This window comes from Micromys minutus, assembly GCF_963924665.1.
Source record: "Micromys minutus genome assembly, chromosome: 1".
Lineage (NCBI taxonomy): Eukaryota > Metazoa > Chordata > Mammalia > Rodentia > Muridae > Micromys > Micromys minutus.
Window position 1 is genome coordinate 202091208 of NC_137969.1, and position 21288 is coordinate 202112495.

Consider the following 21288-nt stretch of genomic DNA (forward strand, 5'->3'; position numbering starts at 1 on the left):
TTCTTGACTACCATGCCACCCCTCTTCCATTTCAATAGACTTCACTTCCCGCCTCTTCTGTGAAATCATTTTTCAACAAAAATAATACATCTGCCTGTTATTAACTTTCTAAATACTCCAGGATGGTCACACAGCTGGCAGTGTTATTTCTGATTATTAATGAATACTATTTTATTCTTTTATCCAACAGCACTCACTGGACACCTCCTGGAGGTCAGGTACTGTGATAGTCTTTGGGGATATGTAATAATGTCAGCACGCAGCTAAGATGATGTGTGGAATGTGTGGAATGACGTCAGTAGGAACATATGCACTAAACCAATGCTCTCCTGCACTCAGACCCAGGAGGTTTCTCTGCTTGCAAACACCTTCTGTGGAAGGGTTTAAATGGAGTGCTCATATAACACACTTTTTTCCGGCTTGGAACTTGAAACCACTTGACTCCATATTAAACATTTCCCCTCTCCTATACTTTATATATTGCCTTGTGTTTCCCTGGCTACCTTAAAAACTCCATTTGTCTTCATATTTTCCCTTTCTTTGCTAACCTAGAATTAAACACAATTGTGTGTGTGTATGTGTGTGTGTGTGTGTGTGTGTGTGTGAGAGCGCTCGAGTGTATGCATATGTGCTATTGGTGTGTCCAAGTCTATGTGTGTACCTTTTATGTGTGGCTCAATTATTTCCAGAATGATGTGCCTACTATTCTTTCTTCCACTTAAAGAAGAGGAAACTGAGGCTCAGTGAAGCTCATTAACTTAATGAAACCAAAAAGGTAATGAGCAAAGAAGTCAGGCTTCAAACCCAGACAGCCTTGCTATAGAGCAGAAATAGTACATGAGCTGGATGCAATAGGGAAAACAAGTGAGTGTCTCACCATGTGAGAGCAGCTGCCCCAAATGAAGCCTACTCAGAGAAAGGAAATCTGAGGGAGGCAGGGGAAGAATTATTATGGGTTATCTATTTTAAGCCTGGGAGAAGAGAAAACTTTGGCCCTTCAATTTTTCTAGTCGTACAAGTGAATAGATTTTTCTGCTATTTGTAGTCAGAGTCTTAGAGAAAGAACTTAAACACAATTATGCAGAGGTCATTAGAACATAAAATTAAAGTCACTGTAAAGGCTAATCTCTACAGAGAATCTCAAAAGACACCTTGACTCAATGTAACTCTAATGTGTTCACTATCTTAGTAAATATTCTCTGCTAAAGTTCAGTGGGGATACTTAAAACAAGCCAGTGGTCATTTGGATAGCCTCTGACCACAACAGTCTATACCTGAAGCCATACTTACCTTAAGCAGAATAAGCTGGTTCCTATATAAAGGAAGTAGTACAATGCCCGACAATCCCTCCATGAAAGAGTTATTAAATATCACTGTGTTAGATGCAACACAAGTTTTGGTTCAGTGTGCTGGATTGAAAGTGCATGCTTATTTTTGCATTTTTCAAATCTTACTAAGATGAACCTGTGCAGATCTTGTATATGCTGTCTCTGTCTCCATGTTCACATATGTATCAGTCTTGTTGTGTCTGGATGATGTTTCTTTAGAGTCATCCACCACTCTGGTTCTTACAGTCTTCCTGCTCTTCTCCATATACATGCCTGAGTCTTGACGGGGAGAGTTTGATGAAGACAATCCCATCTATGGCTTAGAGTCCTAAACTTCCTCTCAGCACATTGTCTAGTTGTGGGTCTCTGTGTGAATCAACATCTTCTCAAAGAATATGCTTCTCTGATGAGGGACAAGCAATATTCTAGTCTATGAGTCATTTTATTGATATGTTCCTTTATCTGAAAAATGGTAGTAGATTTTCCCAAGGAACCATGACCCTTGATCATTTTAGCAATGTCAGGAATGGGCTCTGTGTCAAGGAGCACTTAAGTCCAAACAAGAAGTGATTGGTCACACCCATAACATTTGTGTCATGATTGCACCATGACAAAAATCTTGCATATCTGGCATGTAGGTTGCTGATACAGGTCACAGGATTTGTAGCTAGGTGATATTGGTGATTTTTTTTGGAGGCATACAATGTAACTCCCAGCACCATGAGTGTTAGTCAGTAGGAGTGGAGTTCTTGGTTGCACACTAGATTGACTTCTCCATGTTTAATGATATAAGTAAGCTGTAGCTTCAATGGGGCCTGACTATCAGATCTACACAGACTCAAGACATACAAAGTCCCAGCAAGGAGAATGGGAAGTAGACCAAAAACCTACCTCTGACCAAGAAAATATTTACAATAGACGCCTTCCAGAAATGAAATAAAATCTTTTTTTTTTTTTTCAATTAGTGTGACTGGGTACATCAGCCACAGTATAGGGTAGATCCAGGAGTAATGTGCCAACAGGAAACAGACTTCATGTTTTTGTATGTAGTTTTTGGTTTTGATGTTTTTGCCTTTTTGTTTGTTTGTGTTGATTTTCTCTTTCCTTCTTTCTTTTCTTTCTTTTTTTTTTTTTTTAAGAAACAGAGAGAAAGAATATAAAGTAGGATGGGGATGGGGTAGGAAAGATCTTGGAGGATTTGGACTGACAATAATATCATCAAAATATATCATATAGAGAAAACTGTAAATTAAAGAAAGCTTACTCAAGTGACAGTGTATATATTCTGGTTCTATTTGTTTAGATCTATTTCTCGATTTTTCTTCCTGTTCTAATGTGGAAGGGCTGATCCTTGCAAAGCTTCTGTGTCTCCCAGGATACCATGAGTGAACAAGGAGGTACAGTGGTGGTGGGAAGCTGAAGGTGGTAAGAAACCAGAGCCCCATACCCCTAGCCTATTCCTGCTGGCCTCAGGCAGAGAGAGGATGTGTTGGTAGTTGTTTCTCTTCTGAGGCTCCATCTGCACTTGACAACCACAGTTGTAATTTCCATCATAATTACCAGGATGACTGGAACACCAGGATGATTGTCTACCCAATCTGGGTTTGTTGCTAATCTCTGGGTTGCCTCACAGACTTCTGTTGGATCCTACAAAGGTCTAACATCTGAGTAACTAATTCCTTGCATTAAATTCCCTTTGTTTTGAATGTTCAGAGTGGGTGTATTCTCCCACTTTGGCTCTGACTAATAAACATAGTTATCAGGGGGATTATAAATAGGTGTAAACCCATAAGAACAAAGAAGACAGGGCAAGAAACAGCTATAGCTGTGTGATGTCAACACACTTTTGTACAACAGAAAAGAGGAACTGGATGGAGGACAGTATTAGTAGAGCAGAGAAGGCTACACCCAAAGTACTTGAGCATCAGCAAAGGGCGTTGGAAGCCCTTTGGAAAATATTGGAAAATCAGATACTGTGGATGATATTTAAATATGACTGGGGAAAAATAAGGTGTTTGGACATCCATAAATCTCTCCTTGCTCGCTTCACTGAACACCTTGGGGCTTATTCCCTGAAGATCGAACTGGGACAGCTCCAGATTGGAATAGTGGCCCCATGCTAGAAACACAGCAGTGCTGTGAGCTTCTTCCTTCTCTGTCATATACAACCTTGAGCAAAAAAGGTTTTTATTGCCTAAAATAAAAGCCAGATGATTATAAATAGGCCTACTTTCAACAAATAGTGACATTTGTAGAAAACGATAGCATGAAGAAACGTATAGAAGGTTGTGGGAGAAATATAATTGGTAGCAAACACACAGAGACTGAAGAATGAAGAGGAAAAAAGAACCAACTGCAGGAGAGGAGGCCATTGAGCATCTCTTCTGAGGATCTGGAGAATATGAACTGGCTCAGCAATAAATAACTGCACTGCCAAGCAATGAAACAGACAATAAGTGATATTAATCAGGTATATTTCTGTCAAGGAGAGTGAATGGTGAGCGTATCATGAATAATATTTAAAAGTGATACGTTAGGACAGCATGCAGAATTATTTCCCAAATCTCTTCTGTTGCACTCTCCTTGTCTCTATAAGTTACTAGTGGACCTTCACATGCACTGGCATGCAAGTACATAATTCCAACTAGCACCTTCACTGGATATGACTTCTCCTCTTCCTTCCTCTTTCTCTCCTTTTATCCACACCTCCCTCTCTTTCTCCATACCTCTTTATCTCCTTCTCTCTTGCCATACCTCCTTTCCTCCATCAGTATCTCTCCCAGAGGCTGCCTCTGTGTCCCCTGCCCCAATAAGCCTCCCATCTGAGAACTGTCCCATGGTGTACCTCTCACCTGAGACTTGCCTCATGGTATACTTCCCATATGAGACCTGTCCCCTGATGTACCTTCCACCTGAGACCTGTCCCATGGTGTACCTCCCACCTGAGACCTGTCCCATGGTGTACCTCCCACATGAGACCTGCCCCATGGTGTATATCCCACATGAGACCTGTGCTCATCATGGTTTTTGTCAGGACCATGGCCTAGACCTATCACTTGGGTTTTCTACAATGCAAATGTATGGAAACATTCACCTTACACTAAAATCTTCTAATTTCAAAAAATAGAGTTCAAACTTTTAAAAATATGCTCTAATTTCCCCCTCCAAGTAAGAATTTACCAATTGGGTATTCAATACCAATTGTCGTACCTAAAAACATAAACACAAGTAACATTATGAAGACTGAGAAGGGTGTTTTTACAAATTTAGAAAGACAGAGAGAGACAGAGAGGGAACGAACAATAATAATTAAAGAATAAAGACTTCATGAATTTGAAAGCAAACATGAGGAGTACATGAGAGACTGGGGGGGGGGGGAGGAAACAAAGGGGAAATGATATATTACAAGTCCAAAAACTATTGAAGACTCACCCCCCACCCATTGCTCTATAATGATCATATTAAACTTTACAGTTTTGGGATTTTTGGTTTTGCTTTTTATTTTGTTTTTATTCCTGATAGATAGGTTTAGTACACTGTTTCAGGTTTTTTCCTTCCTAATGCATCTTCATGGAAATACAGCATTTTGCATTGGCAACCAGTTATAGGAATAAATTCTTAAACTGTCATTTAAAAAGCTCACCTGAAATAAAAATGCTGACTATTAGACAGCAATCTATTGTGTGCAATGTCAAATGAAAAGCTGCTGTCACAGTTCGTTAGATAACGTTTAGTTTTTACACCAATCTGATGAATTTATCTCATGTAGCAGTACATCACAAATCATGCCTTCCAATTGGCATGTGACAGCAGAAAGCACTGCATACCTTCCAATGACCTTTCTCACTGTTCACATTTTATCTGTCAAGTGGTACTTTCTTTGAAAAGCAAATTTAGATGCCAGTATAAGGAGAAGCTGCCGGCCTGGGACAAGTTCTAGCATTTAGTGTTCTGACAGATCTTAACTTGGATATCAGCCAAGGTCAATAAAACTTGTTCATGCAAAAACCTTACCTGGTTTTCACCACATCGAGAGGATGCATCAGGCAGATTTCTACAAGACCTGAAAGATGATAAAGAAAATGCCAATGAATGCACAGACACTAATTGATTCCCCAAAATTAAGATTAAAACAAAAGATGTAGATGGAGATGGAATGGATTTGTGGAAGAGGAGACATGGTGAGGAGCTGGGAGGAAGGGATGGGGGAACTGTGGTTAGGGTGTATTGTGTGAGAGAAGTATCTATCTTCAGTAATTAAAAAAAGAACTTAGAACCTTAGAACAGAATGTAGAATAGCTATTAGAAGTAATTAGTTAACAAATGATTTTATTTCAATGGGGTGAAGGTGTTACCAAGTATTTGCTTATAACTCTGGCAGGGAGGTAGGGATACAGGAAAAGGAGGAAAAAACACATAATCACATTAAATTATAACTAACAAAAAACAGAAATTCTGTATCCCAACCCAGGTGAAGAAAAGCTTAAGAAGAGAAAAAGAGAAAGGAGTTCTCCCGCTGATACACCAAAACATGAGGATTAGGTCTAACATCCACAAAAGAAAGATGACTATGACTCTCATTTGATAAAGCAATTATTAGATACCATTAGCTCAATAAAGGACATATATCAAATTGGCATTGTGTACCACAATTTTAAAGATGATTTTTAAAGCTGGAGTACACAAACAAAGTTAAATAACTCTCCTAAGATACCACCAATAGCAAGCTTTTGTTAACTGTGTGTGTGTTTATGTGTGTTAGTGTGTATGTGTCTGTGTGTTTGTGTGTGTCTGTGTGTTCACCTACATGCATGAATATCATGGAGTATGTGTAGAGGTCAAAGAACAATTTACATGAGCCACTTTTCTCTTTCCACTATGTGGGTTAGAATTCAACCCAGTTCTTCAGGCTTTGGCCCTCATACTCTGAGCTGTAGTCCTGGTTCAGCTTCTGATAAGAAATTAATGCCTTTATGGTTAAATGACTCTTCCCGATAGATATCAGGAAAGGATTTCTGGCTGATTCTTATTTCCAGATGAATGTAAATTCTTAAGAAAAGCTAAGTGTGGAGAAACCTTAGAAGTTGTATAGCTGCACCAATACTGTCTTGAGTAATTGGCCTTTATTAATAAAGATAAATCCTTACATTTATATACATGTAAACTGTGTATAAACATATTCCTGTGTATAAATATGCGAAGGGGGAGGGACCTAACTCAAATTGAGTTAGTTTGCAAATGTGGTAAATATACCTTGCTTAAGAATTTTGTGGAGTTTCATCAGGACTAGCAGCCTGCCCACAGATTGCTGGGCACCCTGAGAAGCCACAGAATTGCTCAGTCCTGAGCCCACGAGTGTGTCCACACTCCCTCTCCACTGATTTCCAGGGGAGAGACTGCCTGGAACTCTCGGGACCCAGGTAGCTTGGTGCTGCCTGGGAACAGACTGTTTAGGACAAATCCCAGAGACAGCCCATTGCCATCAGAACTCACAGCCTACCCTGAGAGCTGAACACCCAAGAGCAATCTCCATCCAGAGATCACGGGCCCACAGACCCACAGGAGAGACAAGCTCCAGTCAGAGACAGCAAGATCACCTAGCATCATTGATAAAAAGATGGCAAGAGGTATGCTCAAGAACCTAAACAACAGAAACCAAGACGACCTGGCAACATCAGAATCCAGTTCTCCCACCACAGCAAATAGTGGATATCTCAACTCACCAGGAATAAAAAACAAGATTTAGACTCAAAATCATACTTCATGATGATGATGGAGGTCCTGGAGGAGCACAAAAAAAAAAAAACACACTTAAAGAAGTATAGGAAAGCCAGGAGAACACACGCAAAAGAGTTGAAGCCCTTAAAGAGGAAACACAAAAATCACTTAAAGAGCTACAGGAAAGCACAACCAAACTGGTGAAGGAACTTAAAACAAAAATAAAAAACAATGAAGAAATTACAAAAGGAGACACTCTGAAGTTGGAAAACCTAGGAAAGACATCAGGAGTCATAGACACAAGCATTACCAACAGAATGCAAGAGATGGAAGAGAGAATCTCACTGGCAGAAGACATGATAGAAAACATTGATACAACAGTCAGAGAACATGCAAAAATCAAAAAGCTCCTAACCCAAAACATCTAGGACATACAGGATACAATGAGAAGAACAAACCTAAGGATATTAGGTATAGATGAGAGCAAAGACTCAAAATTAAAAGGCCCAGTAAATATATTAAACAAAATTATAGAAGAAAACTACCCTAACCTAAAGAAAGAGATAACCACAAACATACAAGAAGCCTACAGAATGCCAAATAGATTGGACTAGAAAAGAAACTCCTTCCAACACATAATATTCAAAACACCAAATGTTCAAAACAAAGAAATAATACTAAAAGAGGTAAGGGAAAAAGAACAGGTAACATATGAAGGCAGGCCAATCAGAATTACACTAGACTTCTCAACAGAGACTATGAAAGCTAGAAGATCCTGGACTGATATTATACAGACCCTAAGAGAACACAAATGCCAGCCCAGGTTACTATACACAGCAAAACTCACAATTATCATAGATGGAGAAACCAAGATTATCCATGACAAAAGCAAATTTATACAATATCTGTTCACAAATCTAGTCCTACAAAGGATAGTAGAAGGAAAACTCCACCACAAAGAGGGAAACTTCACCCTAGGAAAAGCAAGAAATTAATCTTCTTTCAATAAACCCCCCAAAAAGAAAAGCACACAAACATAGTTCTACTTCTAACAACAATCACTATTCCTCAATATCTCTTAACATCAATGGACTCAATTCCCAAATAAAAAGACACAGACTATCAGACTGGATACATAAACAGGACCCAACAGTTTACTGCATACCGGAAACTCATGTCAGCAACAAAGACAGATACTACCTCAGAGTTAAACATTGGGAACAAACTTTCCAAGCAAATGGCCCCCAAAAACAAGCTGGAGTAGCTATTTTAGTATCGAATAAAATAGATTTTCAATCAAAAATCATCAAAAAAGATAAGGGCACTTTTTACTCACCAAAGGAAAAAATCTATCAAGACGAACTCTCAATCCTGAACATCTATGCTCCAAATACAAATACACTCACATTCATAAAAGAAGCTCTACTAAAGCTCAAAGAATGTATTGTACCACACGCAATAATAGTGGGAGACTTCAACACTCTACTCTCATTAATATACAGATAATGAAAGTAGAAACTGAACAGAGACACAGTGAAACTATCAGAAGTTATGAACCAAATGAATTTTAAAAAGGTCTGTCAGATATGATCCTGGGCCAGAAGTCTGAAGACTGATGCTTCAACATTTTAAGTGATGAGGAACTTGTCCAAATGATCAGCCGTCTCTTTATATTGATTACTTTTGGAAGCTGTGCTTGGTGCTTGTTTTTAAACTTTATTTTAAAAAACAAAAATAAAAGAAAAAATTTTAAACATTTTTGCATAAATGTATACAAATACATTTTTGTCAGTGCTTGGCTTTTTCTTTCTTTCTTTTTTTTTAAGGTTTGATACTCTGCATTAAGGTCTTACTAGTTACAATGAGCAAAAAGTACATGTAAAACAGGATGTAACCCGGAATTAGTCAACGTTTTCTTGGTGTGTAAGGATTGAGCATAATGTTTTTTTGTTTTGTTTTGTTTTCTTTTCTTTTCTTTTCTTTTTTTCTTGAACTTCACACAGTCTGTGAGTTGTTTCTGGGGCAGTCCGAGCCTCTGGGGTTAGCATCCCACTATCAATGACTACATATTATGTCTGTTCTTTTGTGACTGGGTTATCTCACTCAGGATGATATTCTCTAGATGCAGCCATTTTCTTAAGAATTTGGTTAAGTCATTGTTTCTGATAGCTGAGTAGTACTCCATTGTGTAAATGTACCACAATTTTTGTATCCATTCATCTTCTGAAGGACATCTGGGTTCTTTCCAGCTTCTGGCTATTATAAATAGAGCTGCTATGAACATTGTGGTGCATGTATCTTTGTTGTATATTGGAGTGTCTCTGGGGTACATGCCCAGAAGTGGAATAATTGGATCTTCAGGTACTACTATGTCCAATTTTCTGAGGAACCGCCAGACTGATTTCCAGAGTGGTTGTATCAGTTTACAACCCCACCAACAGTGGAGAAGTGTTCCTCTTTCTCCACAACCTCGCCAGCATCTGCTGCCATCTTAGTTTTGGATCTTGGCCAATCTGACAGGTGTGAGGTGGAATCTCAGGGTTGTTTTGATTTGCATTTCCCTGATGGCTGAGGATGTGGAGCACTTCCTGGTGCTCTTCATATATCAGGTAATATTAGTCATTCTGAGATTTCTGGTGCTGTTGAAGACTGGTAGCCTTATAGCCAAACCAGCTGTTTGGCATTAAGAAAGTTAATAAAGATCAAAAAAGGTGGTTTTCAGATGACATACAACCTAAATCGAGATATAAGTCAGGTGTAGAATTATAGACTTTCAAGATAGATAAAAAGGTGCTTTACTTAATAGACAAAATTGATAGACTGGGCATTAAGGCTATCTTATACTTTATAAATTTTAAAATGGTAATAGTTGTATTAATTTTATAGTTGAGGGGAAAAAAGCATTTTAACTGGACAAAAAAAGGGGAAATGTACATTGTCCTGAAGCTGTTCATATATTAATGTTAATTCCACTTCCCCAAGAAGTCGCCTAGTCACTACTCATGAGGTGACTTCATCTGAACTTCCCCATTTTAATAAGTAAAATAAAGGAAAGTCAGTGACTGGGTGGGTAAGGGAAGTGGAGAAGGAGAGTAAGAGAGGAGAGGGCACAGTAGGACTGAGAAGAAACTCCTAGGTGGAGGTCAAGAAGAATGAATCAGATCCAGGTGAGTTTTATTGGCATTAAATGGCTATGAACATTTAAGGATTTTATAAGTCTTATGTCTCCTATAGAAGGGCAGTTTGTATCTTTGTTTATTTGATGTGATTTTATTGAGTAGAGGGTTTGTAGATTGAGAATTTGATGCATAAACTTGTATGAAAAACTGTCAGGCCTTAGAGTTGTGTTTGTGTTAAGATTTGAGGTAAAGAAACTCCTTGGAATGAAAGCAATAGGGAAAGCAGGGGAAAACTGCCAAGGTAAGGGAGTCCTGCAAACGGAGTGAGACATGGGTGGTGGCTCAGACCAGGCAACACAGGCGTGGGTTCGGGGAGTAGAACTCGTGGCCAATAAAGAGATAAGCCATTTTTAATTTTTAATATTTATTACAACAGACATCTATAGAATATTTAATCCCAAAACAAAAGAATATACATTCTTCTCAGCACCTTATGGCACCTTCTCCAAAATTGACAATATAGTTGTTCACAAAACAGGCCTCAACAGATACAGGAGCATCAAAATAATCCCATGCATCCTATCGGATCACCATAGACTAAGTCTGGTCTTTACATACAAAGAACTCAAGAAGTTAGATGCTAGAGAATCAAATAATTCTTTTTAAAAAGGTGGTACAGAGCTAAACAAGGAATTCTCAACTGAGGAATATCAAATGGCTGAGAAACACCCAAAGAAATGCTCAATATCCCTAGTCATCAGAGAAATGCAAATCAAAACAACCCTGAGATTCCACCTCATACCAGTGAGAATGGCTAAGATCTAAAACTCATGTGACAGCAGATGCTGGTGAGGATGGGGAGAAAGAGAAACACTCATTCACTGTTGGTGGGGTTGTAAGCTGGTACAACCACTCTAAAGATCAGTCTGGCAGTTTCTCAGAAAAAAATGGACATAGTACTACCTGAGGACCCAGCTATACCACTTCTGGGCATATACCCAAAGAAGCTCCAACATCTAACAAGGACAGATGCTCTACCAGGTTCATAGCAGCCTTATTTATAATAGCCAGAAGCTGGAAAGAACCCAGATATCCTTCAACAGAAGAATGGATACAGAAATTGTGGTACATTTATACAATGAAATACTACTCAGCTATTAAAAACAATGACTTCATGAAATTCCTAGGCAAATGGATGGAAATTGAAGCTATCATCCTGAATGAGGTAACCCAGTTACAAAAGAACATTCATGGTATGTACTCACTAATAAGCAGGTACCAACCCAAAAAACCTCAGAATACCCAAGAAATAGTTCACAGAACTTATGAAGCTCAAAGAGAAGAAAGGCCAGAAGGTGGATGCTTCTTAGAACAAAACACTAATGGGAGGTAATGAAGGGACAAATAGAGGAGCAGGGATTGAAGAAAAGATTATCCAGAAACTTCCTCACCTGGGGATCCATCCCATATACAGTGACTAAACCCATGCACTATTGCTGATGCCAAGTAGTGCTTAATGGCAGGAACCTGATATGGATGCCTCCTCAGAGGCTCTGCCAGAGCCATACTGATACAGAGGAGGATGCTTGCAGCTAACCATCGAACTGAACACAGGAGCTCCAGTGAAGGAGCTAGAGAAAGGACTAAGGAGTTGAAAGGGTTTGCAACCCCATGGGAAGAACAAAATGATCAACTAACCAAACCCACCACAGCTCCCAGGGACCAAAACACCAACCAATGAGTTTGCACTGAGAGACCCATAGATCCTTGTACATATGCAGCAGAGGTCAGCATTCTCTGGCATCAATGAGAGGAGAGGCCTTTGATCCAGGAAAGGCTTGTTTACCCTGGGTAGGGGAATGCTAAAGTGCTGAGTGGGAGAGAGACATTGGGAGAGGGAGCACCTTCATGGAGGCAATGGAAGGGGTTGTGGGGATGGGATTGGGAGAAATGGGATAACATCTGAAATGTAAATACAGAGAATATCCAATAAAATTTTTTAAAAACAAAAATTTTATATGGTCTCAAGAAAAATGAGCTAAATACTTACAATCTTTACTTATACAGAGAATGATGATGCTAAGTGGCCATCACTATGTAGGAGTACCAAATGAGGTAACTGCTGTGATTATTGTTCCTGTAATGCTTATAAATACTACAGCTATTTTTATAGTTGCCAAGCTGTAAAAAAAAAAAAAAAAAGAAAAAGAAAAAGAAAAAAAAAAAACAGAAAATAACCCCCCCAGAAAAAACAAAACAACCCCCCAAAAAAACCCGACTTAAACTACTACTGTTGGTTATAAATTACTATGTTGGTAATTTATGAACTAGCAGTTTCTTCACAGGACAAGGCTTTTCCTGAAGTCTCATCTGCAAGCTATGTGCTCTCCTGGTGGGCAATGGCTATGAGCATGGGCTTTAACAATCAGAGTTTCTCAAAGAAGAGAAAGACACAGAAAAACAGGGATGGCTATGTTACAAGGCGCAGCAACGAAGCCTCTAGAGAAAGCCTTTATCTTAATAAAGTTGAATTATTCAGGAAAGTACTGGTGTATCTTGTAATGTTCCCAAACAATTACCCTTGATTAGAATTTTACATTTATCTGGAAGAATAAAGGGACCAGAATTCTTTCCCTAGCTCCTCTAAGGAACAGTCGTTTTCCCATGGGGTTATTAGTTCCCTATCAGTAAATGGAAAGATTAAATGGTCTGGAATAAATTCAAAATCTAAAACTCTGTGCTCCCTTAGTCTTAAATTCAATGCAAACATTGTACATCCATTTAACATACAGTTCAAAATTGAGGTTTGCTAATTAGGATAAAGCCACAATGCAATGAACAAAATTGACCCTGGAAAGTCAGCCTTTAAGAAAGCATTGGTGTCAAGCACAGCCACAGTCATCAATTAGGTAAAGTTCTACAAATAAGACACTCAGCATTGCTTACCAGCACACACATAATGCTTCTCTTACTCTTGACATTACAGGGAAGAAGAAATAATATCAAACAGCACCATATGGTATATCACCCAAAATGTTTACAAAAATAACCAACAACACCAACCACTAATTAAAATCAATAGCACGACATGGAAAATAAGTTTACATGAATATAAAGCCATTTTCTTATTTACAAAATTGTTTTATTTTCCCATGGACTATATGTTATAATTTTGTAGTTAAGCTATTTTCTAATCTCTAGTTTTATCGGCGTTCCATGAATTCACCCAGAGATTGACTCCTATGTGTGTAGCATTGAGGACTGAGCCTAACAAAGACAATAGAGACTTAAGAACAAATAAAGATACACAGGAGGAGGCATGGCACTGAGGTGACAGCTTGTTAGAAAGAAAGATTCCCAACTTGACCTGAGTCTGTTTAAACTGTGGAAAAGATACTTGAGGTAGAAGATAACATAAAGAGGAATAGTAGAAAGGGCACATATATGTGCACATGCACACACACATGCCTCCCTCACCTTCACAGTAAAAGGAAAAGAAGGATTTGCTTATGGTAATGTGGGTTGAAAGTAGATATGAAATTGGCAAGAGATAAGACTGAAGTATGTAAAACATTTCTAGGCATTTGTCCTTCATCCCATAGGCTATAAGGAGGCAGTGAATAGATTATTTAAATCACTTCCTTGAATATGTGCCTACTATTGTATTGCCTCTGACATAATTTAAGAAAAGTGATGTTAACTCAGGGCCATATGCTCTGTTAGTGATCTAATCATGTGTCCTTTTAATCTTCCTACTACCTGCACATACATTTGCTCATGGTCCAGGAAAGAGCAATGATTTCCTTGTTTACCAGTAAAACAACATCGGTCATTAAACCTAGACATCCTTGTGTCCTATGACCTCTAAGTATGTGAGACAGTTAATCCTAATGTCAATTTTGTAGGATTTAGAGTTGTCACAGAAATGTATGTCTGGTTGTGTCTATGAGGGCATTTTCTGAAAGGTCAAACTAAAGAGGGAAAACTGATCCCTAATGTGGATGTCTGGGATCTAGGATTGCACAAGAAGAAAATGAGCTGAGCTGAGCATTTGTCCTTCTCCGTCTGACAGTGATGCAGTGTGATCAGCTGCTGAATTCTCCCACCATGACCTGAGCAACATCAGTTGTATCCCTTCTTCAAGTGCAAGCCAACATCACCTCGTCTTTCCTTCAGTTGTTTCTGTGAGGTGTTTTGACACACCAATGAAAAGGAGACCTGCTGTAGATGACAAGAGGCAATATCTGTCCTTGAATCTATTTACTGCTTTGTGACTGGACAACATAAAAATGTGGCTTAAATTTCGAAGTGTAACATATTTTGTCCAGAATATCAGTTTGATTACTTATGACTTTTAATTACAAGTAATTATAGACTTCAATTAAGTAACAAAATACATGTACATTGGAGATGACATAGAGGTTATGTAATTGTTATCTAGAGTCTGTAGGGTGGGAGAGATGCAGGCTCTCTTTACTGTGTATGTAGCTGGGGTCATGAGGATATGGGAGCATCCACAAAAACACAATAAGATGATGTGAAGTGACTTCTGGGCAATGAATTTCCCCACAGACTTGCTAATTCCATTGCCTAATATGAAGCCACAAACTAAGTAAGGGGAATCAATGAACACAGCTTTTAATAATTGCTTCTTAACACTGAAATTTTAACATGAGAAGGTAAAAGACAGGTTCCATTTAATCTGTCCTAATTGCCAATGCAAAACATGATTTCCTCTCATCAACCTGACATTTGTGAGATGCAGTGGCCACAGATGAATCCAAAAATCAAACAGACTGATCTCTGTGCTGATATAAAAATGGCACTGGTAAACAACCACAGAAAGACGTTTCCCAGGGGATTACTATGTGAAGGAAGAAGGTGAAAGTGTCTACACCAGCCAAAATAATAAAATATTTGAACCAATTCTGTTTTAGCATTTTTTCTTGTTGACTAATAACTTAAATTTAGTATTTGATCTGAACATTAGAACAACAGTCACTTTGGGAATAAAATGTCTTCAAATTGTGCTTATTTTAACAAGTCTAGGGTTAGTTGAATGTCCAATTAAAAATTAAAAGAAGCAGTCAGGGTTTGGTGTTCCATCCTTTTAATCCAAGCACTCAGGAAACAGAGGTAGTTGCAGCTTAGTGAGTTTGGGGCCAATTTAGTCTACATAGAGATTTCTAGGATGGTCAGGACTACCTAGTGAGATTCCTTCAGGGAAAAAAGGGGAAAATAAAAAGAAGCAAGGAATGAAAAAAAAAAATAAAGAAACAAAGAATGAAAAAGAACCTAAACAAAAATATCTATTTCAAATATTATAAATAAAAATTCTAAAATGACTTTCCACAACAAGCAAAAAGTGTTGTTATTAGATGTGTCAGTAAGTAACCATGTCTTTGAGAACTTAGACAAAAACTTAGAAGCAGTGTAAACTGACACCATAAATTTTGCATTTGTTAATGTTTTCCACCTTTTGGCAGATTCACAACACCTGAATGGATGTAACTACTTCTTTATGATTTAAATGAAATTCCAGAGGGTCCTGAAGGACATGGACTAGCCCTTGTCCTAGTTAGCTTTAGTTTGCTCGGATAGAACACTAACCAAAGGCAACACTGGCGAAGAAAATGTTTCTTTAGCTTACAGGCTACAGTCCGTCATGGAAGGATGCTAAGGCATGAATTCCAGCAGATGCAGAAATGACCATGGAGGAATGATGCTCACTGGTTTGCTCCAGTTTGTTTCTCAGCCACCGTTTACAGTCCAGGCCCACCTGTCTTGGGAGGGTTTGACCCATACTACATTGGGCTCCTCTCCATCAGTTAAAAATTAATAAAACACTCAATGCAGATCAATCTGATGAAGGCATTTCGACAGTTGATGTTTTGTGTTTTCAGGTGTGTCAGGTTGACAAGAACCATCACATCTCTGAACCTACAATTTGTATTTCTAAAGTCAATGTTGTACTCTTTGAACTGGCTCAATTATTAGTCTTCACCTAATATAACTGAAGAAGGGTTAATATCCTACTATAAATGCTTCTCCCAGTCTTCATCTTTTCTGAGAATCTCCTGGCCCAACTGATTACAGACCCTCAGTGAACACCAGCCCCACCCGCATTCCTCTAGCTTGAAGGCTCGCCTCCTGCTGCTCCTCCTCCTTCCTGCAGTACATTACTGGCATTAGGCTGAGACACTCATCTTGTATAAGGTGACTTAGGGGTTATAATACCTTATAGTAAAGAAAATCATACAAGTTGTTCCTGACATGTTCCTGCTCTCTACTTCCGGGGCTTTTTAGAGGAAAATAAACTTTGTTTTAGACTAAAGATGAGCTGCAGTGGATGTACTCACGTCTGACAAAGAGTCTTTGGATGTATCTCCAGTGGTGTCCTGGCCTTGTTTGCCATCTTCTTCTGTCTCCTTGCTGGAGGCTACCTGCCGGTAGATGGTGCATCTGCCTATTACTCTTCCCATTCTCATCGCTTTGCACAATGGCAGGCACTCGATAAGGTAGGTAAATATTTGTTGGATAAGTAAATCAATATTGATTGGAGTCTGTACCTATGTCGTTATGTTAGCCAATCTTCAACATAAAGTAAACCGGCAGCTGTTTATTAGGTATTTACTTCACTAATTTGAGCTTTATACAAATAAGCAGATAAGGATGAGGAAAAAATTGTAAAATGGCACTGAATAAAGTATAGGAAGTACTTGGGTCGAGAATTACAATGGAGTGTACACATTTGGATCCTCTGCTTGTGTTGGCATGATGAAAGCCAGTCAGTATCTCGTAAACTGACAAGTGGCTGTGGAGAGCTGAGAGTTTAAAACACGCTGCAGTGAGTGCTGACGCCCATTCTAATACAGAAGCAACGGTGGTCTTCTAAGGTCACCACAGAAGCAGCACAGTGAGGAAGGCAACTTGCATAAAGCCATGTTTCAGTGACTGATGCTGCTACTTAAATGTTTTTGGAACTGCATCAATTTTAAACTTATATAACTATTTACTTTTGCCCCAGATTGTGGACTCTTGTCAAAGATGTATGTTATAGCAATTATAAAACTAATAATATAATATAATATAATTAATATAATACAACATAAAATACGCAAACCTTCAACAATTTTAACTACTCTTGTATATTCTTTGCATTTGGAATGGTCTATAAAAGAATAGTGGTGTGTGTGTGTGTGTGTGTGTGTGTGTGTGTGTGTGTGTGTGCTCTCGCGCGCATGGTGCGGGCGTGCGTGTGCATGAGCATGTTACCAAAACAAATCTTACTGGTTTCCCAACCACAGATAGATATCTCATGTCTCAACGCTAGGGCTTTTCCTCAGAGCTAAAGAAACCGCATCCAAGTCATCACACTTCAGAGAGGAATGGGCTGATTTTACTTTCTAGACTATTTAAATGTGTGCACACAGAGCAGCTAACTTACTTTTTAACCCCTCCTATTATAACCTGGTTACTTACAGCAAGTGTGTCACTACAACAGCAGACAGGTCTACTATGGAATGTTCCATGCCACCATGTTAACCCCAATAGACCCGAAGCACAGAGATATGGGACTGGAAGTCATCCTATCCCTCCATACCACATCACGCTGGAGCTACATAGCAAGATGATTCAGTGACTCTTTTCATGGCAGGATGAAGGGACAGAAAAGACAAACAGCATCCCAGAGAAACCTTGCACATGACTGACTAAAGGACAATGTTGAATGATCCTTTAGATACTGGATCAATTTTCAATTTAAGGATACAATGTTCTTACACACTTTGGATCACAAAGTTTTACAAATTTATTCCAACTTATTTTGATTAAGTCAATTCATTATTGGTTTTCTAAAATTTCATAATATATTCCAGTTACATAATATTAAAGTACAAGTTGATTTTGGGTGAACTAAATATGTTAAAATAGCATCAAGCTTGTTATACATTGGCTAATATGTGCAGATACATATGAACATTTACCTCTCCATAATACATGCATGTACCTAGAAGCCACTCGATAGACATTGAACAGGAAGCTGAAGTGTGTCAAATAGAATTTGACAGCTTTCCTTTCCAGTAGTTTGAAGAGTGTGACATTTAAGAATTTAGCACATTACAGTCCAGAGAATTTATGATAGCTTTATAAACTATGATAATACTTGCTTTATATATTTTAATTTTAGGTGACTGTGTTTGTATGGGAGCTAATGTGATATTTTTTATGGTGACTCACTGGAAGAATTAACTAAAGTTAATTACTGGTTCATAGCCTTATACACTTAACAATCTTGTTAAAATCTCATCTTCCAGCAATGTTAAGCATACTGTGTTGGTGACTGCAGTAAACATTTTGTGCAAATAATTGATCCGATCCCATTTCATTCTTCTCTGGGTGGCCATTTATAAGTGAAACACGATTTATAAGAGGGACAGGTTCAGCCATGTGTAGTCTTGGCATCTCTGTGAAAAATCATCTCATTATGAATGTGGAGGGCTATTCATGGGCTCCTGGGGCGATTCCATTGGTCTGCTTTTATGCCTATATCTTGGTGTTATAGTTACTATATAAAGGTTTATTAAATTGGCTCACAGGATGAAGTCCGAGCAATCCAACTGCAGATGTCTCACACTGGAGAGTCTGAGAATCCAGTAGTTGCTCAGTCATGATACTGGTTGTCTCTGCAGCTAAATCTAGTGCTGAGGAGCTGGAGGACTGGAGGATTCCTAGAAGCTACTGGTCTTCAGTCCATGTTGTAATCCAAAGAAGCTGGCTTTATATCAGTGAAGGGATAGCAGAGAAACAGGCTGGATGGACTTGTCAGGGAGAGAGAAGACAGCAAAGCTTCCTTCCATGTCTTTTCGTCTGGGCTGTCACCAGAACGTGTGGCTGAGATTTAGAGTGGGCCTTTCTGTTTTAAATCGGATCAAGAAAATTCCTCCCAGGCGTGCCCAGTAGCTCATGTTTTAGTTGATTCCAGATGTGGTCAAGACAATGCAGACAACCAAGGTAGGTCATCATGGGTAATAAGTTGCCTAGCTTCATTCATTTTATATCAAATTTTCTTGGTTATATGAGGCCTTTTATGGTTCCAGATGCATTTTAGGATTTTTTTCCTACTTATCTATAAAGTACTATTAGTAGAGATTGAACTAAAAAATTTATTACTAATAGATGCTGAGTCCATGCTTATTTTTTAAAGTAGGATGAGCTATTGCCAAGAATGCCTTGGTAGCTAGCATTTCAGGCAGGAAACATCTGACCAGTTCTGAGCCCTTGAGAACAGTGCTGAGAAATAAGCAAGCAGTTACCGGGTCCACCGCAAACCTACACTTTCCTTCTATCGTGCCAAAGAATCTACTAAGCCCCTTCTTTGCTGTTTTAAAATTAAACCCCAGACCTAACATTTGTTTTCTGATATTTGTGCTATTTCAACCATTTACTTACCTGATTTTATGTCCAATTTTTAAAATCTCAAAGTGCTAAACAATTTTAACATCTAGAGAGAATTGTGGAGGAATGGCTTCATGCTCTGCAAATTTCCAATTCAAAAATAGAACAGCTCCAGACAGAACTAGTATTTTCTTTCATCCACTCCACTAGTCAAGCAAATCATTACAGCATCCTATTTGATAGCCTGCCCAGAAAATGTGGTAGCCCCACTGGATTACAAACAATGTGAGTCTCGTAAAGGGAAATCAAATATATTATGCTTCCCCCCAGTAGCAGCTAAGGTGCTCTAGCATTGTGGTATAGGAACAACACATTATGCACACTGAATTTGCCAACAAGGCAACATATTTGGCAAGTTGGAAAGAATTTATTAAGATTATGTGTTTGGATAAACCATATCTCCCCTCAAAAAAATGTGAAGTGAACCCTTTCATATGGGTTTAGCATGAACATGGTTTTTGTCTATTTTTTTTTAAAGAAACCAACCCTAAGCAGTAGCTGTGAACACATGATTGCAGGGAATGCAATAGTTTCCACATTGCATTCCCCATGCTGTCATAGCTGATGACATATCTCCCCGCCATAGGATCATATGCAGATGTGTTTCAGAGTTAAAGGCATGAACAAATTAACCTCTAGGACACAGGATAAAAAAGATGCATGTAAGGATGAGAGAAAACTTTTACAAATAAGTAAATTTTTTTCAGATCTCACTTTTAAGGCAAAAGCAGATTGAAAATTATTAGATGTTTTTCAGTATTAATGTCTTTTGGTTAATTACTTTGTGCTCAGTTTCAGCTCAGTGCAATGTGTTGTAAGTGACAGATTGATGCTTAAAAAGAAGATATTTTCACTTCTTTCCCCCTTTGCCCCCTCCTTTCAATATCTCACAAATGTAACGCTGCACAGCACTCCAAGAACGCTCGCTCCATGTGCAATTAGATACAACTCCACCCCAGGAGTGACATTCCCCTGTTGAAAGCTAAGAGCTTTACACAATACAGTCAGCAATGCAAGGGAAAAAACAAGCTGCAGATTATCTGGCAGATGGTAAAATCTTTCCAGAAGTGTACAAAAAAATGACTTTAAAGAGAAATGAATGCTAGAAAATAGAAATTGCTGCTTGCTTTACAGATTATGAAATAGATGTATGTAATACACATAGTCACTTTGTGTATGGCATATGTAATAAATATCTGTGTTAATTTAGAGAAAGTTGATATGGAATTTTTTATTCATAAAAATACATTCACTTTCGTTTTTAAAATTGAACAACTTTATTTTAAAAACAGAGATACATGTACAGATTTTAAAAGCATTTTTGCATAAAACTATATGAATGTATTTCTGTCAGTACTTGTTTTTTTAAAGGTTTGATAGTATGCATTGAAAACTTACTAGCATAAATGAGCATAAAGTACAGATAAAACAAAACAGAACGTGGAAATAGTCGAAGTTTTCTTGGTGTGTAAAGATTAAACATAATTTTTTACTGTTCAAGTTGTCAAAGTTTATCAAAACCCAGATACACAGTCAAAAGAGGTGTTGGTGCTGGGTGGGGCGGTAATTCCACTTGGGACGGAGGCAGTCATGTGGAGAGAGGGAGACCTCGGTGGTGGCTTAGACCTGGGGACAGAATCCGTGTGTCCTCAAAGTAAGACCGCGGG

At 38.4% G+C, this 21288-nt stretch overlaps 1 protein-coding gene across 2 annotated transcripts in view; it reads right to left on the reverse strand.

Annotated features, from left to right (window-relative positions):
• SLC25A21 (solute carrier family 25 member 21) overlaps nt 1–21288 on the reverse strand; it is a gene marked incomplete at its 5' end in the record, with an annotated part of 482512 nt that overhangs the window by 215289 nt on the left and 245935 nt on the right. For both annotated transcript variants that reach the window (XM_080921836.1, XM_080921835.1), the window contains one exon: nt 5343–5391. In XM_080921836.1, coding sequence (XP_080777962.1) covers nt 5343–5391 — 49 coding nt within the window. The remainder of the gene's footprint in view (nt 1–5342; nt 5392–21288) is intronic.